The sequence below is a fragment of the Gymnogyps californianus genome, chromosome 3 (assembly GCF_018139145.2).
Source record: "Gymnogyps californianus isolate 813 chromosome 3, ASM1813914v2, whole genome shotgun sequence".
Taxonomy (NCBI): domain Eukaryota; kingdom Metazoa; phylum Chordata; class Aves; order Accipitriformes; family Cathartidae; genus Gymnogyps; species Gymnogyps californianus.
The window spans coordinates 11,626,369-11,651,522 of record NC_059473.1 but is presented as its reverse complement, the minus strand read 5'-3'; the positions used below and the strand labels follow the sequence as shown (position 1 = coordinate 11,651,522).

At 41.7% G+C, this 25,154-nt stretch overlaps 1 protein-coding gene across 3 annotated transcripts in view; it reads right to left on the bottom strand.

The window, feature by feature from the left end:
• Positions 1 to 140: 140 nt before the first annotated feature.
• VPS54 (VPS54 subunit of GARP complex) overlaps positions 141 to 25,154 on the bottom strand; it is a 53,154-nt gene continuing 28,140 nt past the window's right edge. For all 3 annotated transcript variants that reach the window (XM_050894980.1, XM_050894982.1, XM_050894981.1), the window contains 14 exons: positions 23,085 to 23,140; positions 21,143 to 21,239; positions 20,328 to 20,665; positions 18,263 to 18,392; positions 17,640 to 17,821; positions 16,694 to 16,806; positions 15,310 to 15,373; positions 13,021 to 13,126; positions 9,510 to 9,597; positions 7,732 to 7,853; positions 7,540 to 7,620; positions 3,774 to 3,881; positions 2,749 to 2,843; positions 141 to 749 (listed from right to left, as the gene is read on the bottom strand). In XM_050894980.1, the coding sequence (XP_050750937.1) occupies positions 644 to 749; positions 2,749 to 2,843; positions 3,774 to 3,881; positions 7,540 to 7,620; positions 7,732 to 7,853; positions 9,510 to 9,597; positions 13,021 to 13,126; positions 15,310 to 15,373; positions 16,694 to 16,806; positions 17,640 to 17,821; positions 18,263 to 18,392; positions 20,328 to 20,665; positions 21,143 to 21,239; positions 23,085 to 23,140 (1,686 nt within the window). In that variant the 3' untranslated portion in view covers positions 141 to 643. The remainder of the gene's footprint in view (positions 750 to 2,748; positions 2,844 to 3,773; positions 3,882 to 7,539; positions 7,621 to 7,731; positions 7,854 to 9,509; positions 9,598 to 13,020; positions 13,127 to 15,309; positions 15,374 to 16,693; positions 16,807 to 17,639; positions 17,822 to 18,262; positions 18,393 to 20,327; positions 20,666 to 21,142; positions 21,240 to 23,084; positions 23,141 to 25,154) is intronic.

Genomic DNA, 25,154 nt, shown 5'->3' with positions numbered 1-25,154 from the left:
ACAAACCCTATCCTGTAGGTAATGGCTTCAGTGAACTGACAGTTTGCTTTAGAAAATTGTATCTTCAGACAGCAGTTTAGAGCCCAGCTGTGAGAAATCCCCTGAAACAGGACTGCTCCCTAACAAATCTGAATCCTATATGCAAGCAATCAAAAGACATTTATTTATATAAAGTTCTGTAAAAAAATAAATTTTAGAACAGCATAGTTTCATAGAGAAAAACATTTTCTACAGAGTTCCAACTGCAAGGTTTTTATATTGTACCATCATTAAATAAGGTGGGACACCATGTGAATTTCATTGCACTAGAAGAAATGCAAAGCATCTTTTTAATATAAAGATATACAGAGCATTCTAGACAACTACAGCTGTGTTACAGCTATGTGTTCTTTTGGATTTGGTCCAAAGAAACCTGAGTCTGTTTCCAGAGAGAATGAAAAAACATTGCACAGACAGCTGATCACTTGTTTCTTGCTGAAGGACACGGAAAAGATCACTCCCTCCAGCTCACTCTGAGCCTACTTTCCCCAACCGTCAATGGTGTCCTTGGACTCCGGTCTTAAGTATTCACCTCACAGTCATCACGCTGCTTAGAAGAAAGTCGGTCTGTTGTCAGAGCCAAGTGACTGCTCCCAGTGGATTATCACCTCTTCTGCTCCCAGATTTCAGCCATGTTTAGGTCTAAGTTGTTAAGGCCTTTCAGAGCTTGAAGGTTTCCAGTGTAAAAAGCTACATCTGAAGTAACCAGTCTGCAGTGAAACACACAAGAAGATTAGCACCTGAACCTGCCACATCCACCCAGAGTATTCGGGGCTTGTTTATGAATTGGGCACACGACTACAACAGCGCATGTTCACATACCATGCCTGGATGAGATGTTTTAAATACCAGTTCAAAACTCAGTGCTATGGAGGTGGTTTATTTTAGAGGAGTGACAGTATGTGATTACAGGTAGGTGTAAAACTAGTTCCAGGGAAGGGAGATCAAATGATGAGTTCAGAACTCAGCAGGAATCAGGCATCTAAAACTTTGCTCTCTTGCTGTAATCCCAGGTTTATCTTGACTTAAACCCCCGATACCGTTGCAATTTAGAATATTAATCATTGCAACATTAGCTTCTGCATTCTAGAAGGTTAACGTAAAGCAACCAAACAGCAATATTGTTTGTAACAGTTTATACAGAGTTAAAATCCCTCATACATTGTTGAAACATATCAGGGGATGACAGAAACATGATCATGGTGTTTCCAGTTAGGAAGCAACAAGACATAGACATAAAAGTTGTATTTTCATAGGAAAAAATTAACCAGGATTCACAGACCTGGATTTTCACTATTATTACAGAAACAAGCAGTTTAAAATAGGATGAGGATCAGAAAAACAAGTTAAAAACTAGGTCAATGAAGACTGCTGGAACAGCAGCAAGTGAAATCCAGCGTTTGATATTTCCCTTCTGAAACGGCCCCAACGACACACTCCCAGAGCTCTGTTCTAAAGTAACTCACTGCTGCCACGAACAAAACAGACTCGGGGCATGACTGTTTCCAGCTGCAGCTGAGAGACCCTTCCGACAGTAGGGATGACTGTGCTGGGAAATACACCGGGAACACCTGCCCCGACCCTCCTATCGAAAAGGGATCCATCCAGGCCATCCAACCACAAGCAACAAACAGAAACACAAGAGCAGGATGAAGACAGCACACCGTTTAGGACTAGAAACCTAGAAATTAGAAACTAGAAACACTCTGGGTGCTCTCATTTCAGCGGGGGCTGCTGCGGCCTTGCTCCTGGCTTGTTGGCTTACAAATACCCTAGTAAGTACCAAAGGCAACTGGACGTTATCTTGTGAATACACAAGTACAGAAAACCATTTCAGATAAACTCTTTCACAGAGTACAAGGATGAATAAGCTTAAGCAGGACAAGTAAGAATAAACTGGCCAGGAACACCACTCTTCTTCATTCCAGCAATATTTGAAACATTTATAAACTTCCTTCTCTGGCTTCTTCAACCTAAGACAACGCTTCCTTGCATGTGGGTAGGCCGACTGAATTTCACCCTTACTACACTGCAAATAAACACCCCCAGGTCATTAAGAACGATTATAAAACCCACCGTTTCAGGGGACAATCCAACTTACAATAGGATTCAGCCTGCAAGAGGCTGTATGTTTTCCTGGGAGGCGTGGGACGGCAGGCACAGCCAGCCACACCCTCTCAGGAGAGGTACCACTACCTGTTCTGGTGATGGAGGGTTGGGGCAGGGCAGGAAAGGGGAAAAGCTCTGTGAGCATAATCTCCGTTTCAAATCTAGTTCTGCTGTAAAAACAATTTCTGTATAGAAGCTCCCCATTGCACAGATGAAATACCACTTTTTCCTATTTTTACTTTGCTAGCACCATGAGTCATCATCCACATTTCAAAACTGCTTCATGAAGCAGGCAATTCTTGAGAATTAAACTGTGGCTACTGCTGTCACACAAAAGGAGAAAAAGCAATCCACAACCGAGGAAACCTACAGCAGGTTTCCAGTAGGACAATGACCAACTCCCAATCTATTACCAAGCTGACTGCATTCCTAGTTACAATGGAAAGGCACAATTCATGTCTTTTACTGTAAGAAAGCTCCAAGTGGGACATACTAAAACACGGAGCGTGGCTGCATTCTGCAATCACAACTTTCCTAGAGAAGACAAAGCCTGCTTGCTTATATTAAGCAGTAAATAAAAAAAAAAGTGCCCAAACGTACCCATTCAGAGGTCCTCCGTCATTGACTACGTTGAGGTGGGCCAGCTGCCTCTTCAGGTGAAGTTTGTAGCTTGCGTTAATACGTAAAAACAACATCTAGAAGAAACCACAGAACCAGAGTAAGGAACCATCCCCAAGCTTGCATCACTGCCTACAGAGAGGAAATACATTACGAACACCTTAAATCACTAACCTTTGATTTTGTTTTTGCAATTCATGTGATTTTCCCTTCTGCCAGTCCTTTGGCCTCCTAATCTTTCTGGCCATACACAATTTACAACACACGGGACAGTATACACCCTCACTTATTTGTTACGTGTTGCACTTAGAGGACACGTGCCTTGGAGCATGAATTTTTCTTCCCTGTTATCTGAACCATCTAGCAACTTGTGTTAAGGCTAGAAGATAACAAATCTCTTTCCTGTACTATAACCACTTAAAGTCTTTCTTCCAAGAGAAAGCGTGAAAAACAGTTTGAAGGGACCACTTAATTTAGTGCAAAAGAGAAACTACAACTTAGTGTATTCAGTGACTGGATCCTGTCCTTAGGTTCACAACTCTGCAGTAGCAATAATTGCAGCAAAACACTGAAAAAACACATCTGGTACCATTTGGCTGCATAATACATTTAGGGACCTTCGGAAGCCACTAAGTTCGAACAGCATTACACAAGAATTCCCTAAAAGGGCTGTACTCAAGCCCCAAAGTGTTGCCATTTGTGTAGAATTTCAGCACTAATTCCTGAATTGAAGATTCACCTCTCTAGACGTTAAAATGCAGCTCAAAATGCTGGAATCAGTCAGTTCTTTTGGCGTGTCTCATCATTCCCCCTTCACATCCAAACACTTACTTCAGTTCAGACCGAGCTGTCTGCGTGACTGCTGCCAACCCCTTTAATGTGTGGGTTTCACACAGACTCAAAAAAGAATTTTTTTCCCCCTAGATAAAGCAGAAGTCTCTCTTGCTACCGAGTTCATGTGCATTTGCAAGGGAGGTGTTACATGAATCTCAAAAAATAACATTCACCTGAGTTTGCTCCTCAGGAAGGAGATCATATATAGCTTCATGCATCTTTGCCATTTGCTTGCAAATATTCCTGAAGCATGCTGAAGGAACAGGAGCTTTCACTTCATACTGGAAATAAAAACACAACCAGTTACTCCTTTCTACCGCTTTAAAACGGTTTATATAGGAGAGTTTCCAACAGCCATCTGAAGCCCTGTGTTGCTAATGACGTCATGAATCAAGGTTCATTTAGCACATCACAAATTAAAACGGTCACTGGGCGTGATCTGATTCAGGCAAGGACTCACATCATACAATCTTTTAGCACTTCTTGCTTTATAAGCAGACAGTAACATTCAAAGCAGCATGAAATCGGAGGATTTCCCAACTTCATCTATTCATCTTTGTTAGTTTGAATTGCTTCTCTTTGCTCATTACTTTTTGTTGGTTTCCATTACCCTATGAATTACAGATGCAGAGAGAATAATCACTGTGCCAGCTACACAGATGCATGCCATGTGGCCTGCTTGCTGGCCCTCTCCTTCAGATTTCTATGAGTCAATGATGACAGACAAGCAACTCTACCTCTGATGAACATGCCCCTCAAGTACTTCAAGAGAGAAAACTACTTCTCTAAGATCATACACATCCAAATTTCTGAAGAAACAAGGAAAGGAAAGCATACAGAAATGGAAGCTCCTGAAAACTCAATATTGGCCATAAAAAAAGACCCCAACACCCAAACAAACACAAAAAAGCTGCAGAAATACCTTGGAAAACAAAGCAGAAAATGTCTCTTTTCTCAGTGACTGAAATCCAAGAACCAAGACACTGGAAACCATCAGATGGCAAGAGATTTGCTACAAAGGGAACAAAATTCTTACGTCCCCACCCTGGATAGGGAATATCTGAATGTGATTTCAGAAGCACTTTGAAAAACTGTCCTAGGAACAGCAAAGCCAGCTCTCCAGTTCCTGGTGGAGAGGGTGTGCTAGCACAGGCCTGGGTTAAACACCGGTAGGTCGCCTTTGGTAGCGTGATACTTCCCCACAGAGCCTTGCACAATTCAGTGGAAGAGCTGAATCATTATAACTAAATTATTTACAAAGACATTGGAGGAGATGCTCTCTCTTATGCTAGCCTGAATTATGAAAGAGAACAAAGCTTGCCTGAGTGTGAGAGAAAAAAAGAAATGGGGAGTTTTGAGAGCATCTTTATGGAAAAGCCAAACCGATGACCTAATTTTGAAAGGAGAAGTAGCAGAAAAATAGTGCTTACTGCTCCCGGAGCCCTGCTCCCTGCGTGGGACAACCGCACAGCGTACAGGATTGTGCCTCAAGACATGAGAGTTAGGCAACAAATGATTTACTATTTACCAGTACGTTGTAAAGCCAAAGGGAACTGGCAAGCCGCAGCAATGGCTCTTGCATGACTACAGACAAATCAAACTCTTCATCCTGACAGGGGAAAAGCAACAGCACCAGAAAGAAACACGAGCTCCAGCCCTGCAAGGTGCTGGCCATTTTTATCTCCAGCTAAGGTCAACAGCATGTAATACCATGAGGGATCAGACAAAAATTTACTGCTCTTCTGACCGAGCAGTCACAAGACAGCAAGCTCCAAGAGAAGGTAAGAACTTGCACTGGATTTTTTCCATGAACATTTATCCCTTTTTAAAAACCTACGCCTTTTTCCCTTGTTAATTATAGCTGTTAAATACCCCTGTTCCTGTTTTATCTCCCTGCCAAAGTTAATAGACAGATGCTGGGAACTGTCCGTGCTGTTGTGAAACGCCTCGCTGAGCGCACAGCCTCATCACAGCGGCACTGCTGTGAAGACGGCTCCTGTTCCACGGAGCTCCCAGAGGGAAGCAGAGCCTGGAAACACAAAAGTAACTTGCCCACGTTACCCAAGTGCCAGGTCAACGTCCCATCTGCTGGAGCAAACTGTTTGTCTCCTACAAAGCAGGTTTCTAGACCGTGCAATGTTTGTTTTTAAAGCATGCTGGACACGCACTGCTATGAAACTTGCTTTCTTACTCATTCAGATTTACACGCTTTAAAGCAGGTGACCACTTTATCCACAAGGCACTGAAATATTTGGACTCTCACAAAAACATATAAAACAAAGAACACACTGACATGGTTGCACTGACATGCCCATTTGCAAATTTCCTGGTTTTATGTTCTTCACAGCATTCAGTGCCAAGATTTCATTATTTCAGGAACAAGATGAGCCAAATTATGGGGTATGTTAGGACTGGAGGCAAATCAACACATGGTCTCCTTTTCTCCTGTACTCTGTGGGTTGCATTCACAAGAGCCAGGCGCTCTCACTCATGCCTTTAAGAGCTCTAAAGGACAGAAATATTCTCAGTTTATATCTCGTGCCAGCTCACAAGGGGAGAATGGAAGGACAGTAAGGGATGGGTACTTACTAACTACCATCAAGAACATAAACTGTGTTACTGGTTTGTTGTGGGCTAACTTGTATTGATACTAGTATCAATAATCCAAACTCTTGCATTTGTCTTTTATTTTCAACAGATAAGAGGTAAAGTGACCAAAAAGCCATGTTACCTCCTAGAACAGGTATTTTTATGTGGGGAAAAACACACCCAAAAGAGCAGCAGACCACTATTTGGATCTTTAGAAAAGGGCAAAAACATGTTTTAAAAAGTGTAAGCACAACAGGGGGCGGAGAATCCTAATTTAAATGCTTTGGCTTTTTTTTCCCCCTAAGTTTAGGTAATGCTATTTGATAGCCCAAAGAAACAGATGAAAAGCACAACACAAAATAAACAATAAAATAATAGAAACAGCAAGGAAGACAGAATTGCTGCCTGTTACAGCTGCTCCCTACAGCCCCCATCAGCCTGTCCCCAACCTGTGCTCCACCAGGCAGATGCTGTGCTTCTCATGAGCTCCTACAAGGAAGAAGTTGGCCCACGCCAATCAATCAAATCTGTCACTAAAGAATTAATTTATTTCTCTAATGGAACAGCTTTTTTTTTTTTTTTTAAAGATCATAAGATCCGAAGCAAAACACTAAGCTTTAAAAGCTCATGTACTTTATCTATCAGATCTGTGGGCCCAGGAGGTCCCATCTTGGGGCAGTCTCTGTCAGTGTATTCTGCCTTGAGGTGAGTCAGAGCGAGTGGATCCAGCCCAGGACCAACCTGTTCCACTGACAAGCGTTCAAAAAACCAGAAAACACTACAAGCACTTCACGGGACAGCTATTAACGCTGCTACACAGCAGGAACTGCTAAGCGCAGACCTCTAGTCCCCAGGCCTGCAGCTCAATAGATGGGCTGGTCCTTCCCCTCCAAAAACTCTTCCTCCTCAGCAGTTTTTTGCTGTCTCCTCAGCTGCAGGAAATTACATGCTCCCCACTTCCAAACAGGCACCGTCGGGAAGAACAGGAAACGGGAACTGGCTCAGTCTGACTGCAGACAAGAGCTGTCAGCGGATAAAACTGCTGAGGGTAGGAGAGCACTTCAGTTTCTAAACACCAGAGCATCTGCGCCAGCCAAAGCATTTGTGTTACTGCTGAAGGAGTAAACAAACCATTTTTTTTTGTGGGGGTGAAGGCGAATGACACCCAGGTGGCAAAGACAAAACACATTCACAAGTACAGCACAGAGCTTTGTGTTTATACAGTTTAAAGAAGTTCAAACAAGTCCTGATTAGGAAAGTTTAAGACTCCATTTGAAACATCTAGACTGTATACAATGAGACCTCCAATTGCAATTTAGAGAGTGTACAATTATTTCCATAAATCATTACCTTGGATAATAGTTTGTCAAATAAGCTATCCATTATGGCAACGAGCTTTGCTGAAATTTCAGCTATGTGGTCGTGATAATCCTGTAATGGAAGAAAGAAAGTTTTATTTACTATCTAATGGCATTCATATTCTTCAGAGCACAGTTGAAAAGCAGAACTTTGCCTTTAATTAGGAAATGCCAAAAGAATTACCTTTGTAATGTGGTCAAAATGCCTGAGCATGCTAAACTGCTTCGGCTGCAGTCGAGCTTCAAAATGAGCCCTGATAATAGGAATGTAGTGTACGATTAGCTGGAGGCAACGTGAAGAAAGGGCTGCAAATCCAGAAGCGAGAGAGGGAAAGAAAAATAACTTAATTATTACACAGGAAGAGTCATTTTGTATAGACTATATCTCCTTTAACATAAATAACAGATCTGACACAATTTAACATGCTTTTTAAAAAAAGAAAAAAAAAAGGAGGAAAAAAAAGGGAGGTAAGCATTTGTTTCCACTGGAAAACCCCACCCAGTGAAGACGCCAGACTAGTACCTGGCTATTCACACCCAGCTTCTGTATGATAGGGGTTAAGGGACTAATTTTACAAGACGCTTTAAGTGTCTACTTGACATTTTGAGCCCTGAGCACACGCAGACATCAGAGAGATCTCAAAAGACCTGACTCATCAGCTACCTAACCTCGGCAGCCACATTCTCAAGGCATCAATCTTTCTTCTGCAGGAGATGTACATAAACACCCTGCCCGTGCTGAGCTGCCCAGAGCCTGCTCCTGCCTGCGGTGCTGGCAGGATTCCCAAAACCGAGCTTCTCCGGTGTCCAACAGGACCTGAGCCGGCAGCAGGACACACGGTGGTGCCAGTGTGGTCACCACACTGGCCAAGCCTTCTGGAGCAAAGACCCGACCCTCTGCTCACTTGTGTCTGCTCCAACACTATGGCCCGTGGCCCCCTGGGGGGAAGCCTCTCAAGCCATCCTCCTCAAGCTATTCCCTTTCAAAAAGGGAAATACAAACTGGTAATCAGGTCACCCTGAAACATCGGAATTGCAAGTTCAAACACCTGCTTCAACCCATCAACCAAAGGCTCTTAATTTCAGGAGATAGTTTAAAACTGGGTGTCTCAAGTAGTGTGTCAGACTTTTCTGTAGCATGGAACTGGGCACCTAGTTCTCCCCAGCTTTTCAGAGCAGCTAAAGCAGTCCAGATGGGTAAGCTGGGGCTGGCAATTCAGCTAAATAGCTGCACCCTGAAAATGAGAAACTCTAAAGCCCAAACCTAGTTTGGATTCAGCACACAGACACAGAGCCCTAAGTTACCTGACTGTGCCGGGACATTCAGCCACATAAAGACTAACTATTCAATTCAGAGCCACCCACAGAAATCATTTCGGGCATTACTGACATGTGGTTATAACCCGCAGAAGCTGTATGTGGACATGGCGTTACAAAATACAGCACCACGGGGCAGACAGGACAGCACAGCTCAGCGAAACGCAAAGGGAGACAGGGGTCTGGCTGCATTCCTCTACCTACGTACCTCCAGTCTCAAGATCTGAACACTAAGCAGCTCCCAAGCATGCCAAAGTCACCGCTGAAAAAGTAACACCTTCCCGCAGTCAAAACATTTTCATGGAAAACTTGCTAGCCTGTATATTTGTTCATGTTTCCTTCATGTAACACAGTGAAGCTTTACATTTAAAGTGATCCAGTAGACAGCAAAGGAATTTGATGGATTTTAGTGCACCCCTTAATCAGACAATTCAGTAGCTTTTATGCACGTTTTACCCCCTAACCAGCAAGGTCTTATCACCCTCTGTGTTCCATGAATGCCACCACAACACAAACACAGCTTATCATAAATGTTTAGGGGTTTTCTGTGTTTGGTTGGGTTTGTTTGTTTGGTTTTGGTTTTTTTTTTTTTTTTTTAACAGGCGGGAGAACAAGCTTTGACATTTTAAATATAGAAATCCATACCCAGGTTTTTTGTAGTGATTGTTTTCAAACCAACAACTTGTAATGCACCAGCTCCAAGCACTAGTTGGCAACTTCTAGAGTTGAAATACTGTGAGAGAGAAAAAGATAGTGAAAATGCATGCTTATTCTTTAACAACTACACATAACCAGTTTAGAAATACTATCAATAGAATTTTGCAAGATTAAATAGACTATTATGAAGGCCAGTACCAGAGTTTCACATACTCCTTACTACAGAGGAGTCCACGACTGTTAATAAGACAAAAGGAACTTTTTCACCACTCTCAGTAGTCACTGGCCTGTAGTATTTTTTGACTCAGCTTATGCTAAAGCACTCAAGGCAGCATTTCAGCAAAGTGAAGCAGAAATACTGCTATTAAAAACACAGTTAGCTACTCAGTGATTTCAATTAAGGGACTAATTTCTGCTTCTCTATGAGACTTTTGGGTGAGGCTTCTCTCAGTGTGAAAGAAAAGCAGCAAGTCAGACTTGCTGCAGACTAGCTATGTTCAGCCTTACTTTGAAAGCCGTACACAAGAACAGCTTTGTACTAGAAATATATGAAACGTACTTCTCAAACCAGGACCTTGGATGGAGTGAAGGGTAAGGATCTCACCAGTTTTGCTGCTCAGTAGAGTAGACAAGTGTAATATCAGAATGGAAAATATCAAAAGAACAAGTTTCTGCTCTGGCTCTAGACTTTCTCCACTGCTGATATTAAAGAAAACTTGAAAGCACTGAAACTCACTGCTGCTGAGGTGGCTGAATCTGTGTTTGTAACACTATAAAATACAGAGATTAAGAAATGATGCACAGAAGATGTTAAGCCACGTCAAAAATCAATGCTGTAAGAATTCCAGGTATAGTGGACGACTCATGACTTGATCTTCCTAACTTAGTTCCAGGAGAAAAGAAGTTATTAAATGCACACAGGCCAGCAAAGTCTCTGGACAGCAAGACAGTTTCTGTTAGCATATTGTGTCTTAATTTGGAATTCTGCTCCATCACCCAGCTTGAGACACCAGATACTCTAGACTGGCTTGGGTGATGCAGTAGCTGTTGCTGTTGTCCCCGATTCCTGCACTGAATGGAGAGCAGAAGTCCCAGGGCTCATGTTTGAACAGAACCGTCCTGTTGACACTGGGGCAGAAATGGGGACGCAAAATCTACAGAGAGCTGATGCTTTCTCATGCACCTGAAGAAAGATTCACAAGAAGTTGTGACAAGGTTGCCCTGCAGCTTGTGTCTAAAACACAGAGGATTTCCCTCACATAGAGCTCCTTTTTTGGGGGGCCACAATCCTGCTTCACAGGTCTTGCTTCACGATAATACAAGAACAAATTCAACAACAATTTCAACCCTCCTTGAGTAAAAACAGGAAACAATTTTTCTGGCTATTGCCTGGAGTCAGTCACAAGACTCAGGACCACAGAGGATAGACCGTGAACCCCACACACCTGCTCTGGGCTGCCAGAGTGGTGTATCCGGGGCCAGAAAAGCAACGCAGACCTAGTGCCACAACTGAACCTGAGCTATGTGTGGCCCCCGACCTGAGAGAGGCATAATCTACTCTGCTCTCAGACAGAAGTCAGGGTCTGAAACTGTCTGACATTCACTTCATCTCCTCCTCCTGAAAAGCAAGAACTTTTCTTATGCCTCCTGGTGGACTTCAGAATTAGATCCACTGAGCCAAAGACAGACATATCCTGCACAGCTCCTCTGAGGTATTTAGCTCAGGTTAGCGCCAACTCATTGACTGCGTGGCAGACCATTAGAAACATGCTCTATAAAGGATGACAGACACTCGTACTCTCTCCCTGCCTTTTGTGGATGTTACTCAGTTACCGGACAGCCTGTTGCAGACAAAGCAGCGAGGAAGCAGCATGCCTGAAACATCAAAAGAGCAATACCCCCTCCTTGTGACTGCTTGGAGGAAAGCATTTCTGCGTTCCTGCACCGTGGCTGCAAGCCTTCTCTTGTCTGCACCAACTAAACAACTCCAGTAATTATGATCGTGTTTTTGTCCATACACAGGTGTCATTTCACTCTGGTTGCAGCCACAGTTCAAAATGGCTTGGAATTTCATTACTTGGGAACACTCTGCAGTTTCCATCAAAATAAAGACTAGCTCTTGCTACCTTCAAAGCTTGCTAGCTCTGACAGTTGTCAAACAAAAAGCGTAGTGACCTGCAAGGACACCTTGAGTGGCTCTTATTTTGTTCAGAGTGTAATAAATAAGCTTTTGTTTTTGCTAGCTGTTCTTGTCATCTCTCCAATTGACAGCACCTTGCTGCCAAATAGGAAATACAATAATTAAACTGCACATGATGTTTGAATACCAAGGAATAACACACAAATGACATAGAGCTAGAACAAGATACGGTAGGCAGGGAGAGAGAAGTAACACAGAGGTGCAAATCTGGCCAAGTTTGAGGCATCTGCTGCTATTCTGCCTGCCTGCAGAAAGGTGCTGCAAGACTTGAGTGAAGCAGCAGCTGGAGAACGAGAGGTGAAGAGGGGCATCCCCAGTCCCAGACTGACTGATTTGCCTTGGATAGTGCTTTCAAAGGGGAAGGTTTGTGGATGAATCTGAATGATGACTGCAGGGAAGAGTGTTCCCACATCTGGTTATTCAGATAAGAACTATCAACAGGAAGATTATTTAAAGGTCTGTCTCCTAGGGTGTGTTTCCCCTCCCCTATCCCCCACCTTATGTAAAATATATTTTTTGAGAGTAGAATCTGTTCATCCTTTATTGATTATGCTTATGTTCAGAACCCTAATACCCGACATAACCTTTGTGGGCAAAGACACAAGTGAAAACCTTGAAATAAATTAACTGATATATATATATATATATATAGGCTCCAAAGCCTAGCAGTTAATTTATATATATGACATACATATATATATGTATATGACAGTTTTAAAGTGCATTCATGTGCTCCTTTCATTATTGTTTACTTAATTACCTTGCAGCATCTGTGCTTCACCAGCTTTCCTCTTCTCTAGTGAGAAATAAATGACAAAAAGGTCCTGGTCTTTCATCATCTTTACATTTTACAACAGAAGCTTCATCCCATACTATTTTTCATGCTTCTACTGACTATACCTCTACTGACTTGTAAAAACTGACTCGTTTCCTTCCTGAATATAGATATATCTCTGTGGCATCTGGAATCAAATTGCTTTTTCTTCAGCAGCATCAATCCTACTGAAGCTGCCTGAAGGACAGGCAGCTATGACAAACACTACTAGACGGGATTTCCAATATTCCAGGTGAACAAGACGAAAGACAGCCTTCCCGAAGTTAATTCACACAATAAATTGCATCTTTAATCCCCTTAGCTTAAAAGGCTACCTTATGGCACAGTAATAAACGCAATCATTTCTAGACAATTATATCATTTATATGAAATCATAAAAGCACGTGAAGCATTACAGGGAGTTAAGACACGTTCTCTGCTGTGAATACCCCTGATTAGCACAGACGGTACATTTGTAGTCATACCTTCAGTAAATCAGACAGGCGGGTAAGCATGTCAGTGGTGATGGAAGGAATGTTATCCACACACTGGCAGTACTCAAGGATTATTCTTATTAACAACAATACTGTCCTACAAGAGAGGAAACAGCCAAACATGTCATCTCAGTGCACAGAAGATGTTGAAAAAAATCAAACACAGGCCAGTCATGTTGATAGAAAGCTACCTAATGCTAGAGATTATAGCATTAAATAAACCCACTAACTGATCTGAACTAGAAGTAAACATAAAAGAAGATATACATAAAGATAGTTATAAAGAATACCCATTCCACAGGGTGGTGTGTGGAAAAAGTACTTAACATATACGAGAGAAAATCTCTAAGGTTCATTGGTATAACTTTTTAATCTCCAAAAAACCTACTGTGGAACTAGAAGTCTCCACGTAGGTGTTGGCAGGGGACAAAAAAAATCCAAAGCTCCTTTCCTATACTACTGTATCATTCTGGCCAACTTTGAGCAAGTATAAAAATCCACAGAATGTAGACAACCACCACCATTGAAAAGGATGTAATGAATGCTAAGGAGTCACAAATAGAGAAGGCAGCTGTGAAGAAACAGCACCAAATATTCAAAGATGCTCAACACCTGTAATTTCCCCTGAATTCAGCAGGCACTGGAGAATTTGGGAGCTACTGGATGGAATTAAGAAGGCTCCACAAAGAGCAGGTACGCTCCTTTGAATTCAAATACACAGAAAGCAGGAAAACTAAGGCAAGATCAAATGTCCAGAGTAGACATTCTAACATTTCAGTAAGTTAAATCTCTTTCTTCCTTTAGGCAGTAGAGTGCAGAAAGATGATGAACAATCAACTAAAAATAAACACCTGGGGAACACCTAGGCTTTTCTTCGTGAATGCATTTTATTTGATTAAATACAATGAAACTGTCTGTAGAAGTCTGTAGAACTGAAACAAATACTTGCACCAACATGAAGCTGACAATTACTTCACAGAGCTAAATATAACAAGTTTCAAATGAGCAGAGATGGATTATCAAACACATCATCTATTAAGTAAATTTTATCCTTTAAAGCATGTTCAAATGCTCCTACTTGACCTGAAATGCTCTTTTGCAGTGATATCAGTTGGCTGGCACAGAAGTTCTGAGCCATCAGCTTCTGTTTCTAATCGAACAATGACACATCATCATGAAGCAACTCATAAAATGACAGGTGGTCAAAGACATTATGTAAATCAGAACTTTTAAGTTTGGGGCAAATTGATGTTAGGACTCTGGGGAGTGAGATCTTCCAGGTTTTACCTCCTCCCCAAAACCACTCTCATGCATATTTAATGCTTAAGCCTCACAGTCTTTGGAAACACAGTATGCTTTTAAATGAAAGAAGTATGTGAGTATCATATATTTTAAAATGTCTTTGATATAACCAGCTTTAAGAAACTACTTTCCAATCCAAAGCAATCAGGATACCAAGAAATAGCGTATGCAGCTTCTGAGATAGCCCATATCTTGTTTCTTATTCTGAGTAAGATAAGCAATCATTCAGTTCTGGACTCATGTATCTTGGGGTTGTTCAGCCTGGAGAAGAGAAGGCTCCGGGGAGACCTTATTGCGGCCTTTCAGTACTTAAAAGGGGCTTATAAGAAAGATGGGGACAGACTTTTTAGTAGGGCCTGTAGTGATAGGGCAAGGGATAATGGTTTTAAACTAAAAGAGGGTAGATTCAGACTACATATAAGGAAGAAATTTTTTGATGATGAGGGTGGTGAAACACTGGAACAGGTTGCCGAGAGAGGTGGTAGATGCCCCATCCCTGGAAACATTCAAGGTCAGGGTGGACAGGGCTCTGAGCAACCTGATTTAGTTGAAGATGTCCCTGCTCATTGCAGGGGGGGTTGGACTAGGTGACCTTTAAAGGTCCCTTCCAACCCAAACCATTCTATGATTCTATGATTTTGCCAGAGATAACCTATATTGCAAGAAATAACAACAGCCTGCTATGAAGACAAACCTGTATTTTCATGACTACGTGTTTTCATGAAATAATTGGAAAACAACCATATTCAAATGAAACCATAAACTTCAGCCTAGTCATTCAGAGAAGAAACAGCATTTTAATGTACAGAAGAGCTTGCAATGTTTTATAACTGTTTGGGAACTAAAGAGAAACTAGTCTGTGGAAGAAGAGGGGTTTTTTATTTAGATAAGATTGCTAAAGCTGTTAGTATTCATCATAGTTCTACTCAAAAGTTCTTGCCAACTAACCCACTGCTAAGAGAAAAGAGTGCATCTTACCCAACTGTTGCATATTTTTGTCCTTCAACAATAAGGAATTCAGCTGGCTTTCTTTCTTCCGTAGCTAGATATTTTAGCAAGAAAGGAAAAGGGATGAGTTGAACTAAAAACAAGTACAAAAAATGCTAGTTTCTAAAAATTTAGTGTTCACTTGCTAAGGCTTGGAAAAAACCACAATTAATGTTTGGAGCACTGTTCTCTTTTACAATATTTATTATATAGTTGGTCACCCATGATAATTATTATGACCCGTAAAGTTACTTTATTATCTGCTGGGGTTTTAGATCAAAAATCCCCCACAGTCATTATGGACTTAGAAACTTCAAATGCAACAGGTTACAAATAGAAGAAGAAAAGCAGAAAAAGTCACTAGGTTTTCTACTATACATTCTCAAATGATTTGCTGTGTATATTAATGTTTTAGCTTCAAACCACTTCTTCCTCAGGCTTCATAGTAGAAGCTCTTACTGATGCAGTTTTTCATGCTAAATTTGATGCCACCAGTTTCCTATCTTCTTGAAGGACGCTGCAAGAGCTTATTTTAAGAGCAATGGTCGATGAGCATATTTTGGTGTCATGTTCCATAACTGGACTGATTATTGCCTAATACGCTCTCTATATCTGCTATATTCTTTTGGGGGGTTCGGGGTTTCTCTACTATGACATTACTGTGTCTTCTTCCTTCTCATCTATTGCCATTTTCCTTCCCCTCTATGTATATTTTCTTCCTCTTCTAGCTGTTCACACACATTCGCCACTGCAATATTGGATGAGTATCCCCACAAGGTAAGAACACATTATGCATTCCCATTTTGCACACAGGGAAATGGGGCACAAGGACAAAAAAAGTGACTCTTCTGAGGTCAAATGAGGTTTCTGTGGCAAGGTAAATAATTGAACATACATGAGTTTTCACTTCCATGAACAGCCACATATCATGCTGCCTTTCATTTGAACAACTGGCAGATAAAGTAGTGGGAAGGAGCAAGCTTTGTTTAACACAAGGGGGGCTGAACACACCATGCATGCTCCTCGGTCCCTTGCAACACTTCAGTGGTACGTTCTGGGGAAAGACTGAATTTGTGCAAAGACTGTAAGCCTCTACACTGGGAATATTTGTATAAAAAAGTAGCTCCCTCCCTGTGCTAACACTTAAATGGGTTTTCAAAAAATAAATAAATAATCTTTTAAGGTCAGCACAAGAAGTTTCAACACTGGTAACAGAAAAAAGGTAGAAAAAAAGAAAAAAGGTATCAACTTCCTTCTGGTCCCCCAGAAGACAGCGAGCAAACACAGATCAAGAGTGACATCGGAATATGTCCATCAACATTCAATAGCAGCATTTGCTGGTAATAAATTCAGTTAACAGTAGCAAGATACACACCTGCTGGTTTTTTTTCAGGGAGGGAAATTCTGCCATCTGACACCGAATCGACAAGATCCTGAAACTCGGCAGGAACTTCAGCTTGCTTCCAGCGCTCATTGTCCAAAAGCAGGCTAGTTATAAACACAGAAGAGAAGAGGCTGAGAAAATGAAATGCCTTGTCTTGATGCTTCTCCTGCCTGTAATGCCGTGGAATCAAAACTACAGTAATTTAAAAAAAGCCAGTGGCCCAAAATGTTATGTTATTCATCTTGATTAGAAAGAGGTGCCCAACAATTGGCAGTAGCAAAACAGAAAAACACCATGTTGGCCTAGAGATCTCACAATTTGTTCATTCAATCTACCATAGAAGACAAAAGACTACACTAGGCAATAAAGATCCTTATGAGATCACTACCACTGAAGTAATGTTTAAATACTGGAATTTTAAGAGCTTTTGACGGATGAGAGCAAAAAGACTTGATGTATGTTACTGGGAAGGCTGTTCCTCAAGTCGTTTGGTTTTTTTTTTTTTTTTTAATTGTTGGTTTGTTGGAGGGTTTTTTTAGGTTGGTTTTTTGTTTGTTTGGTTTTGGTGGGGGTTTTTTTGGTGGTTTTTTTTTCTTTTTTTTTTTTTAAACAGTTGGAAGTGAATTATCCTGAAATTACTTAACCCCTGAGACAGAGCAACCCTGCCCTTCAATGTCACTCTTGAGTACTTCCTGTAGCTATTACTGTCCTTATTTAGGTAACTGCAGAACAATCCAGTTTGAAGAAATTAAGTTATGGAAACAGTAAAAGTCTAAACGAATTGAAAATAATTGGGGTTTAATACAGTTTTTTCACCCCCAGCTCTTAAGTACAACTGGCTTACTAGTGTTCTAGGCAACAAAAGATTGTGTTTGCCTGGCATATGATTGATAAAATTATTTATGTAAGAACACAAAGATCTTCTACCCAGAGATACCTTAGTTTTGTCTTCCTCTCCTCATGGAATCTATTCACAAATCTATTGGCTTGACTCTGAAGTGCTCCTCGCAAGGACATACTTTTCCTGCCACAGATCTGCTCAGTATCTAAGATAAAGTCTTCCATTAAGCGAGAAAGAGCAACAAACTCGTTGGAGTTCAGCTTCTCTAGGAAGCCATCCTGTATGCAAAGAAAACCATTGTAAGGAGACATAACACCACAAAAATTCAGACATGTAAAGAAATAACTAGTCAGCATGTCTGAGGGCCACTAGTATTTTAAGAGGCACATTATTTAACTCTGCATGGGACAGAGAAGGCAGATTACAGTGCAAGCAGCTACCTCGTCACAGATATGCATTCTCTGCATTGAACTTCAAAGACAGCAAGTCAGAATATTAAAAAAAAAAAGTAGCAGAAACCCACATTGCCTTGCAATGACATGATATGTTAATGCTTGTGTGCTCTGGGCATTAACATCAAGCGCCTGTGGCAGCAGGAACAGTTACTTAATTTCAATTGAGAATGCCATTTCAGAACTCTCACTCATTAAACCAGTAACTTGGGAGTAAATTCTCATTAAGGATGAGACACCAACAGCAGTCTGATCCAAGCTCCTTACCTTTGCTCTTGCCATGAGGAACTTGACTGAACGATCATGGCAGATATCAGAGGCATTATAAAGTAACTCTTGAATACTGTTTGCCAGCCTGACCAGTTCCAGGTCAGTCAGCTTCATGTCATCACTGATCCTACAAATGACAGAACCAGTTGGTTGAGCATCAATTTATAAAAAAACCCAGCATTTCTGCTCACAGGTTGAAGGAGGAAAGACCCTTGCAGCAACTGTCAAACGCAGACAGTCAGTTAATCACCAAAGTCACTTTGTACAGATGGGATCTTCTAAGCTGCTGTCAATGTCATGTCAGTCCCTATAACAAGGAAATGCACAACTGCACATCCTTATATTTTGTTTTAAATCCACATTCTAATTGCTATTAATGGTCTAAGAGAAAACACGACATAGCCATTACTAATACAATAAATATTAACGTTTACTGAGCTAAAATTTACCCAGCTTCTTTAACACTTGAGCATCACAAGCGTATGACAGATAAAACACAGCATTTTTCTTCCAATGCAAGTGTAAGGCCTAAAATAGATACTCTGCCCTCCCCACCACCTTAATCTTTAGGCTGTCATTCTATCAGCTCTTTAGACTTCAGGCTCCTAAGTTGGTGCTTTTTAAAAAACCTTTTGTGATTTGTTTACTGTTTTGAGGCTAGCCCATAACACAGCTCTATCATTCATGTAATTAGTTAAGATAACAATCTTATGGTCCAGTGTGGATGCTCAAGGGACTGACAGTGCGAGAGGAGAGAGAAAACCCGGGACGCTACAGAGCAGCAACTGGGCTAACATCGTCATACTGTGTAATTTTATTAGCCTGCTCCAAACACAGAGCAGAGGTGCAAATAAAACCAGAAGAGGGATGAAGCAAGTTCATTTTAGAACAAAGTTATGCAACCAGCCTCAGAAACAACTTTATTGCTTAAGAACTCTAGCTGGGTGGTATATTTTTAGCAAACTTGGCAAAGTGCTCCAGACCACTTCGGATCCAACCCCCTTCTCCTTCCCTGCTCCTCACTGTAACCCTGGACTCCTCTTCATATGGTTTCTCTTCCAACGTACAACGGATGTTTGGACATACACAGGCCTGAATTAGACTTAAAATAAATATGCTGTGCAGAAAACAATCATCTCCTTCATTCAGCATTGTGATTTGAGGGGGAAGGTCTCTATCAAAACTGACAGTTGCTTAAACACACAAGTATAGACACTTGAGTACCAATCAGCTAGAGCAAGCAGGCCACTTGCTATCTTCCATCTCTCAGCAGAGTAACAAGTGGTATTTCCATTTTGCTTCATAGAATTCTGTATCCAGACATGCTGGCTTTTGAAGTTGCTCATGCTTGAGTCCCACATACACTATGCCTGGTTCTTTTAAAAAGGTAGCTCTGACTTCCAGCCATAAATAAGGTATGCATAAAAGGATGCCAAAAAGGTTACAACTCTGGAGTCTGGAGCACCACACAAAAAGGTTACAACTCTGGAGTCTGGAGCACCACAGGGCAGCACTGCCTGTGTTACCAAAGCACTGAGATGGATTTATTTAACCATGCAAGTCAAACGGTTGACAATGAACAGCAGATTTTTCTCTAGAATTTATCAAGGTGTATTCCATGAAGCCAGCTTAAAAAAAAAATAGAAAAAATAGCCATAGGGAACATGGACAGGGAACAGAGATGCTTCTGCCTGCTAAAGGCATGACAAGCAACCTATCTTTCATGTAGGTTCAACTTGCATCTCTCCTGCTCTCTACAGAAGCGGGCTCCCCAGCAGAATAGATGGAGATGCGGCCCTTTTCCGTAAGAATTGACATAATCAGTCCCAGTACCACTACACAGAGGTGAAAACAAGGCAAATAAAACAAAGGTGAGCTGAGGATAGTGCAGTCTGATGGCAGTCTCTAGGGGCAATGGTGGAGAGCCATTGCACTTCACTTACCTAGAAAAGCACATTCCTTCAAAGCAATTTTTGTACTGTATCATCAGAAACAACCACCTGCACCTAACACCTTGGTTTTGACATGTTGCAAAGTGGAGACAGGCAGCGCATTTACTTACATCATCTCTACTCCCCCTGGAGTAACAGAAGACGATGTTTGCTCTTTGCTGGATGAGGAATCGGTAGTGCACTCTGGTTCAGAGACCGAATCACTGCTACAGGGCTCACTGTTTGGGGAAGTGTTTCTTTGAGAGGTAGTGTCAGCTGCTACAGGTGGGAGGTCCCCTTCGCTGAACGCATCGCTTATAAACATGCCTTCATGAGTCAGGTAAGCCACTTCTGTGTCCACCGTACTGTCTTTAGCAGAGTTCTTCTGTAAGGTGTCCTCCAGATCCCTGGTTTTTTGGTTCTTGTCTAGAACCAAGAAAACCACGCTACGGATAGTATTTAACGTTGCCTAGAATCAAATATAACTTTTATTACAAAAAACCCAAAACCCTGTGCCACAAGCTTGTGCTAGAAAGAGATTTTCTTTTACCCACAAAATTAAACTAAACCCTGGCTTTATTTTCTATTGTGTAATTAGCATTTGGAGGCAGACCCATCCGTCTGATGGTAACCAATATCAGATGTTTCTGAGAATGGTGAAAGAAACCTCATTTGGAGCAATCTAACACATACAAAAGTGCTGTCCTAATCCCTAGCAGCCTGAAATGGATGTAATCACGCAACAAGAGGTATTATCTTCTTCCCACTGCTCTCTTTGTTAGCACTAATCATTTTTGCCCTGGATGCCGATATTCACATATCCTTCTTTCAATCGAAAGTTTGAACTCTATAAGCAAAACCAACACCTTCAGACTTCAAATGGAAAGTAACTTCATTCCATTTCATGTCTGAACTATGTGAAGCTCTTCGTAAATGAATGTCTTACCTTTATTCTCTTGAGGAAGATGGTAAACTTAGAAAAAATATTCTTCAGTAAATCAAACCACTGAGGAAAATTCATCATCCTCATCTGGTCTGCAAGCCTAAAAAAAGAACAGTATTCAGTAAACAGCAAATGTTTACTGGCCATGATGCCTAATGGCACATAAAGAAAAAAATGCTTTATATGGAATTGTAAATATAAGGAACACTGTGTACACTTTTATGTGGCAGAACAACAGACATCACCTGAACAACAGTCACGATCAACAAAACGTATGCAAGTGGAATGGGGAAGGAGGTACATAAAAATAGATCATACTAAAAAAAATGAAAGCCTCACATTTACCATTTAGTTTTTTCCAGGGCATAATGTTCTTTTCCCTGGGATAAGTATGTGTTACCAACAACGGAGGGGGCTTGTAACATTTTCACAAATCATGGGAGGGGGGGGAGAATCACAAAAAAAATTAAAATATTTTGCAAGTGTTACAAAAGCCGTGTTATTAAGCCCATTTTGTTGCATTGCAATGAGACCACTCTTGCTTGCACTTCTGCTATTAAAGTGCAAGTCAGCTGTTTGTGGCAAAGGCCAGAAAAGTCATTGATCGAACAAAAGTTAAACCCAATAATATACAGTTAAGACCCAACAACAGACGAGTAAATATTGGAGAATGGCTACCAAACATCCAACGTTTACAAATGACCCCATGCCCAGTCTTTTCCCAATCTGAGTATGAATCCCATGCAGATTCTGCCACTCACTTGGCTTTATTAGCTGGTCTGGTTTTGTTATCTTGGGGTAACCCTTTGCTGAGCCAAATGAATCGTAGAGCTACAGAAAAACAGAAGCCGGGAGGGGCCTCTGGAGCTGGGACCTCTGGAGGTGCCTTGTCCAAGCCCTGCTCAACGCAGGTCCAACTAGATTGGGTTGCTCTGGACCCTGCCCAGTCAAGGCTTGACTATGTCCCAGGACAGAGATCCCACAGCTTCTCTGGGCCCCTGTTCCAGTGTATGACCATCCTCATAGGGAATACATTTTTCCTAAGATTCAACTAGCGTTTCTCATCTTTCATTTTGTGCCCGTTGCCCCTCGTCCTTCCCCTCCACACCTCTGAGAGGAGCCTAGCTCTGTCTACAGCTCCACTATAACTCTCCCATAGGGTAGCTGTGGGCAGTTCTCTCCTGAGCTTTCCTCTCCCCAGGCTGGAGGGGGACCCAGCTCCCTTGGCTGCTCCTCCTACACTCCATGCTTCAGCCCCCAACCAACCCAGTGGCCTCTGCCGGATCTCAATGTCTTTCTTGTTCCTCAACCTTCTGGCTATGCTAACATGGCCCAGGCTGCAGCTGCGAGGACACACTGCTGGTCCATGGCCAACCAGTTCTCAACCAGGGTCCTGCCCTGCAAAGATGCTCTGAAGCCAACCAGCTCCTGCCTCTCCTCTTGCAAGGGGCTGCTGCTTCCAAGACACAGAACTTGGCATTTGCCTTTGTTGGGCTTTGTGAGGTTCCTGCTGGACTATTTCTCAGGTCTAAAGTTGTCTGGTCTCCTCTCTGGATAGCTCCTGTTCTCGTTCATGCGGGAGGTACTGAAACTTCTGACACATTTTAACACAAAATCCCAGATTATGACAACAGGGAATGCTTTCAAGTAGTTAAGAGATATATGCCTAAATACAGTAGTTTAGGCTTCATGCAGTGAGATTCACAGAATTTTAGTATTTATTTTAAAGGTAAGTTTAAGGTAACATTAGAATCTGAATGAGAAGGGGAATACCCAATATTCTCAGAGGTGGACAGAAGCAGAGGCTTAAGGTGAAACAGAAGGATAATCCTTAATTATAGGGAAATTTAAGCACAAATTAGAATGGTACATTTAACTATGCTAAAAAACATCCATCTCCTATCCCCACCCGCCACCAAAAAAAAAGATCTGGCTGTATACTTACTTAACAACCACTTCTGTATCTATTTCTTCTATCTGCGATACCGTATTAACCACACACTGTCAAATTTAAAGGGGAAAAAACAAAACAAAAAAAGATCTTAGCTTCTTTCTAACCGCTGCTGAGTTTCATAACACACACAATAATCCTCAAGTTAAATAAGGAAAAGTAAAATAACAAAGGAAAGACATATTTGTATCATTTGACAACTTGTTTCTCTAAAAACAAACAAACAAAAACCCAAAAAGAAACCCCCAAAACCACCCCCCTCCGAACATCTATTTGCAAAATATAGATGATCAAAACATTCCCAACTGTGTACTAAGCTCTGGAGGGCACACTGGCTCCATCTCAAAGGGACCTGCTTTTCTGAGCATGGATGCTAAGCACCATTTCAAAAACGTCTCTCAGGTCAGGTACTTAAGAAAAGAAGCCATATTCTTCCCCTTTCCAAAGCGACTGACTTTGGAAAATGTTGGTTGACTTCCTTTTCAGCTTTAAATACAGGACTTGGGAACTAATCTACACTGGAAGGAACAGCACCAGGGAGGCATGGAAGCACACACCTACAGTCCTGTGCTTTCAACTGTTAAGGCAGACCCAGTGTCAACTGCTCTCCTAGCAGACATGGTATTTGCTGTCTGTCTGTCCTGTTCACCTCCATGGCACCACCTGCCTCTGTCCCTAGATTTCTCCACATCTTTATCGCTACGCTGTGGCCTTTCCTCAAAGGACACTTGCTCTTCAAGTGGTACACACAAAACTGGCCAGTTTCTTCAGGTCTCCAGAACAATCGATTTTCATTCCAAACACATCTATTGTTTTACAGCAATTTCACTGATCTTGTTTCACGTTACTTGTAAGTCCTAGGTACAAATCAACTCAGACTGAATTAGGGGTTTTCTCCCAAATGCCAATCAATAACCTGATCAAATGAGTCAGCAGCATATGGATTCACCTTGCCTTTAAGTGAATATGAACAATCCAAATGGTGACTGAGGGCTGCCATCTCAAGCTACGTGGATTTTACTTGCGTTTTGAGTAACAGTGCTCAGCAGAGAAGCTTCTTAAAAACAAACCTTGTTCTTGGACTACGCAGTGTGTTCAGTGCTTACAAACCTCTGCTCTTTCACCTGCCTGGCAATAAAGAGCTACTAAAGTACTGACCAAAACAGCTCAGCAATGCATTTGAACAGGAAGCACATCTGAGATGTGGGAAGGAACCAGTTTCCTTTATTAAGGAAAAATATCCCTAAGAGTTGAGACAATAGGCCACAATGCAAACGTGTTGCACAAACCACACAGAAGTACTCTGATCCTGTCTATTTTCCTTATTCAATAGAAACTTACACTGGAAAGTGATTAAACTTCGTCTGTTACTGAGCAGAGGTGACACCTGAAAAATCCAAAAAAAAGCCAAATATTCCCAGCAGAATGGGAAAAGCACTTTATGACCAAGAATGAGCATGAAAACAGGAAGCGCTACCTGCCTATTATGCGACTAAACAAAGAATTTAAAGGAAAAACAAGTCTCCTCATGACTGCTGATACAGGCAAGTGACAAGCCAATGGAGACCGACGGGCAGATGAACAGTTTTATCCTGGTGTTACTCATTCATGTTTGGGTTTTTTTTTTTTTTTTGGTGTTAAGCCTTGTGCAAAGGCCCAGAGCAGCTGCACACATGTGTATGCCTTTGTTTTTCCAGGCTTACAGTAATACAGCATGACTAGAAAGCAGTGTTCACTCACACCCTCTGCTGATCTTTCAGGGAGCAGGGCAATGACCCAGCCCAGCACCCCACCGCTTTCAGCCAGGGAGAGAACAGGCAGCTAGGGGCAGGAGTGCTTAACCTGATTTAAATTGTATTGGGGTCAAGTGAGAAAGGACTCACGTCATCGCCACCTCCTTACAAGAAGTGGTGGTGCAGTCGCACACATCACTGTCTGTCTTCTAATTCTGCCACGATATTTACTAGCAACATCAGCCTTTGTTATCTATACCCACCCTGCACAACCAGATCAACAGAACCGTGGGGCTGCAATGAGAAGTGGATTGGGAGAGCCAATTTGGCT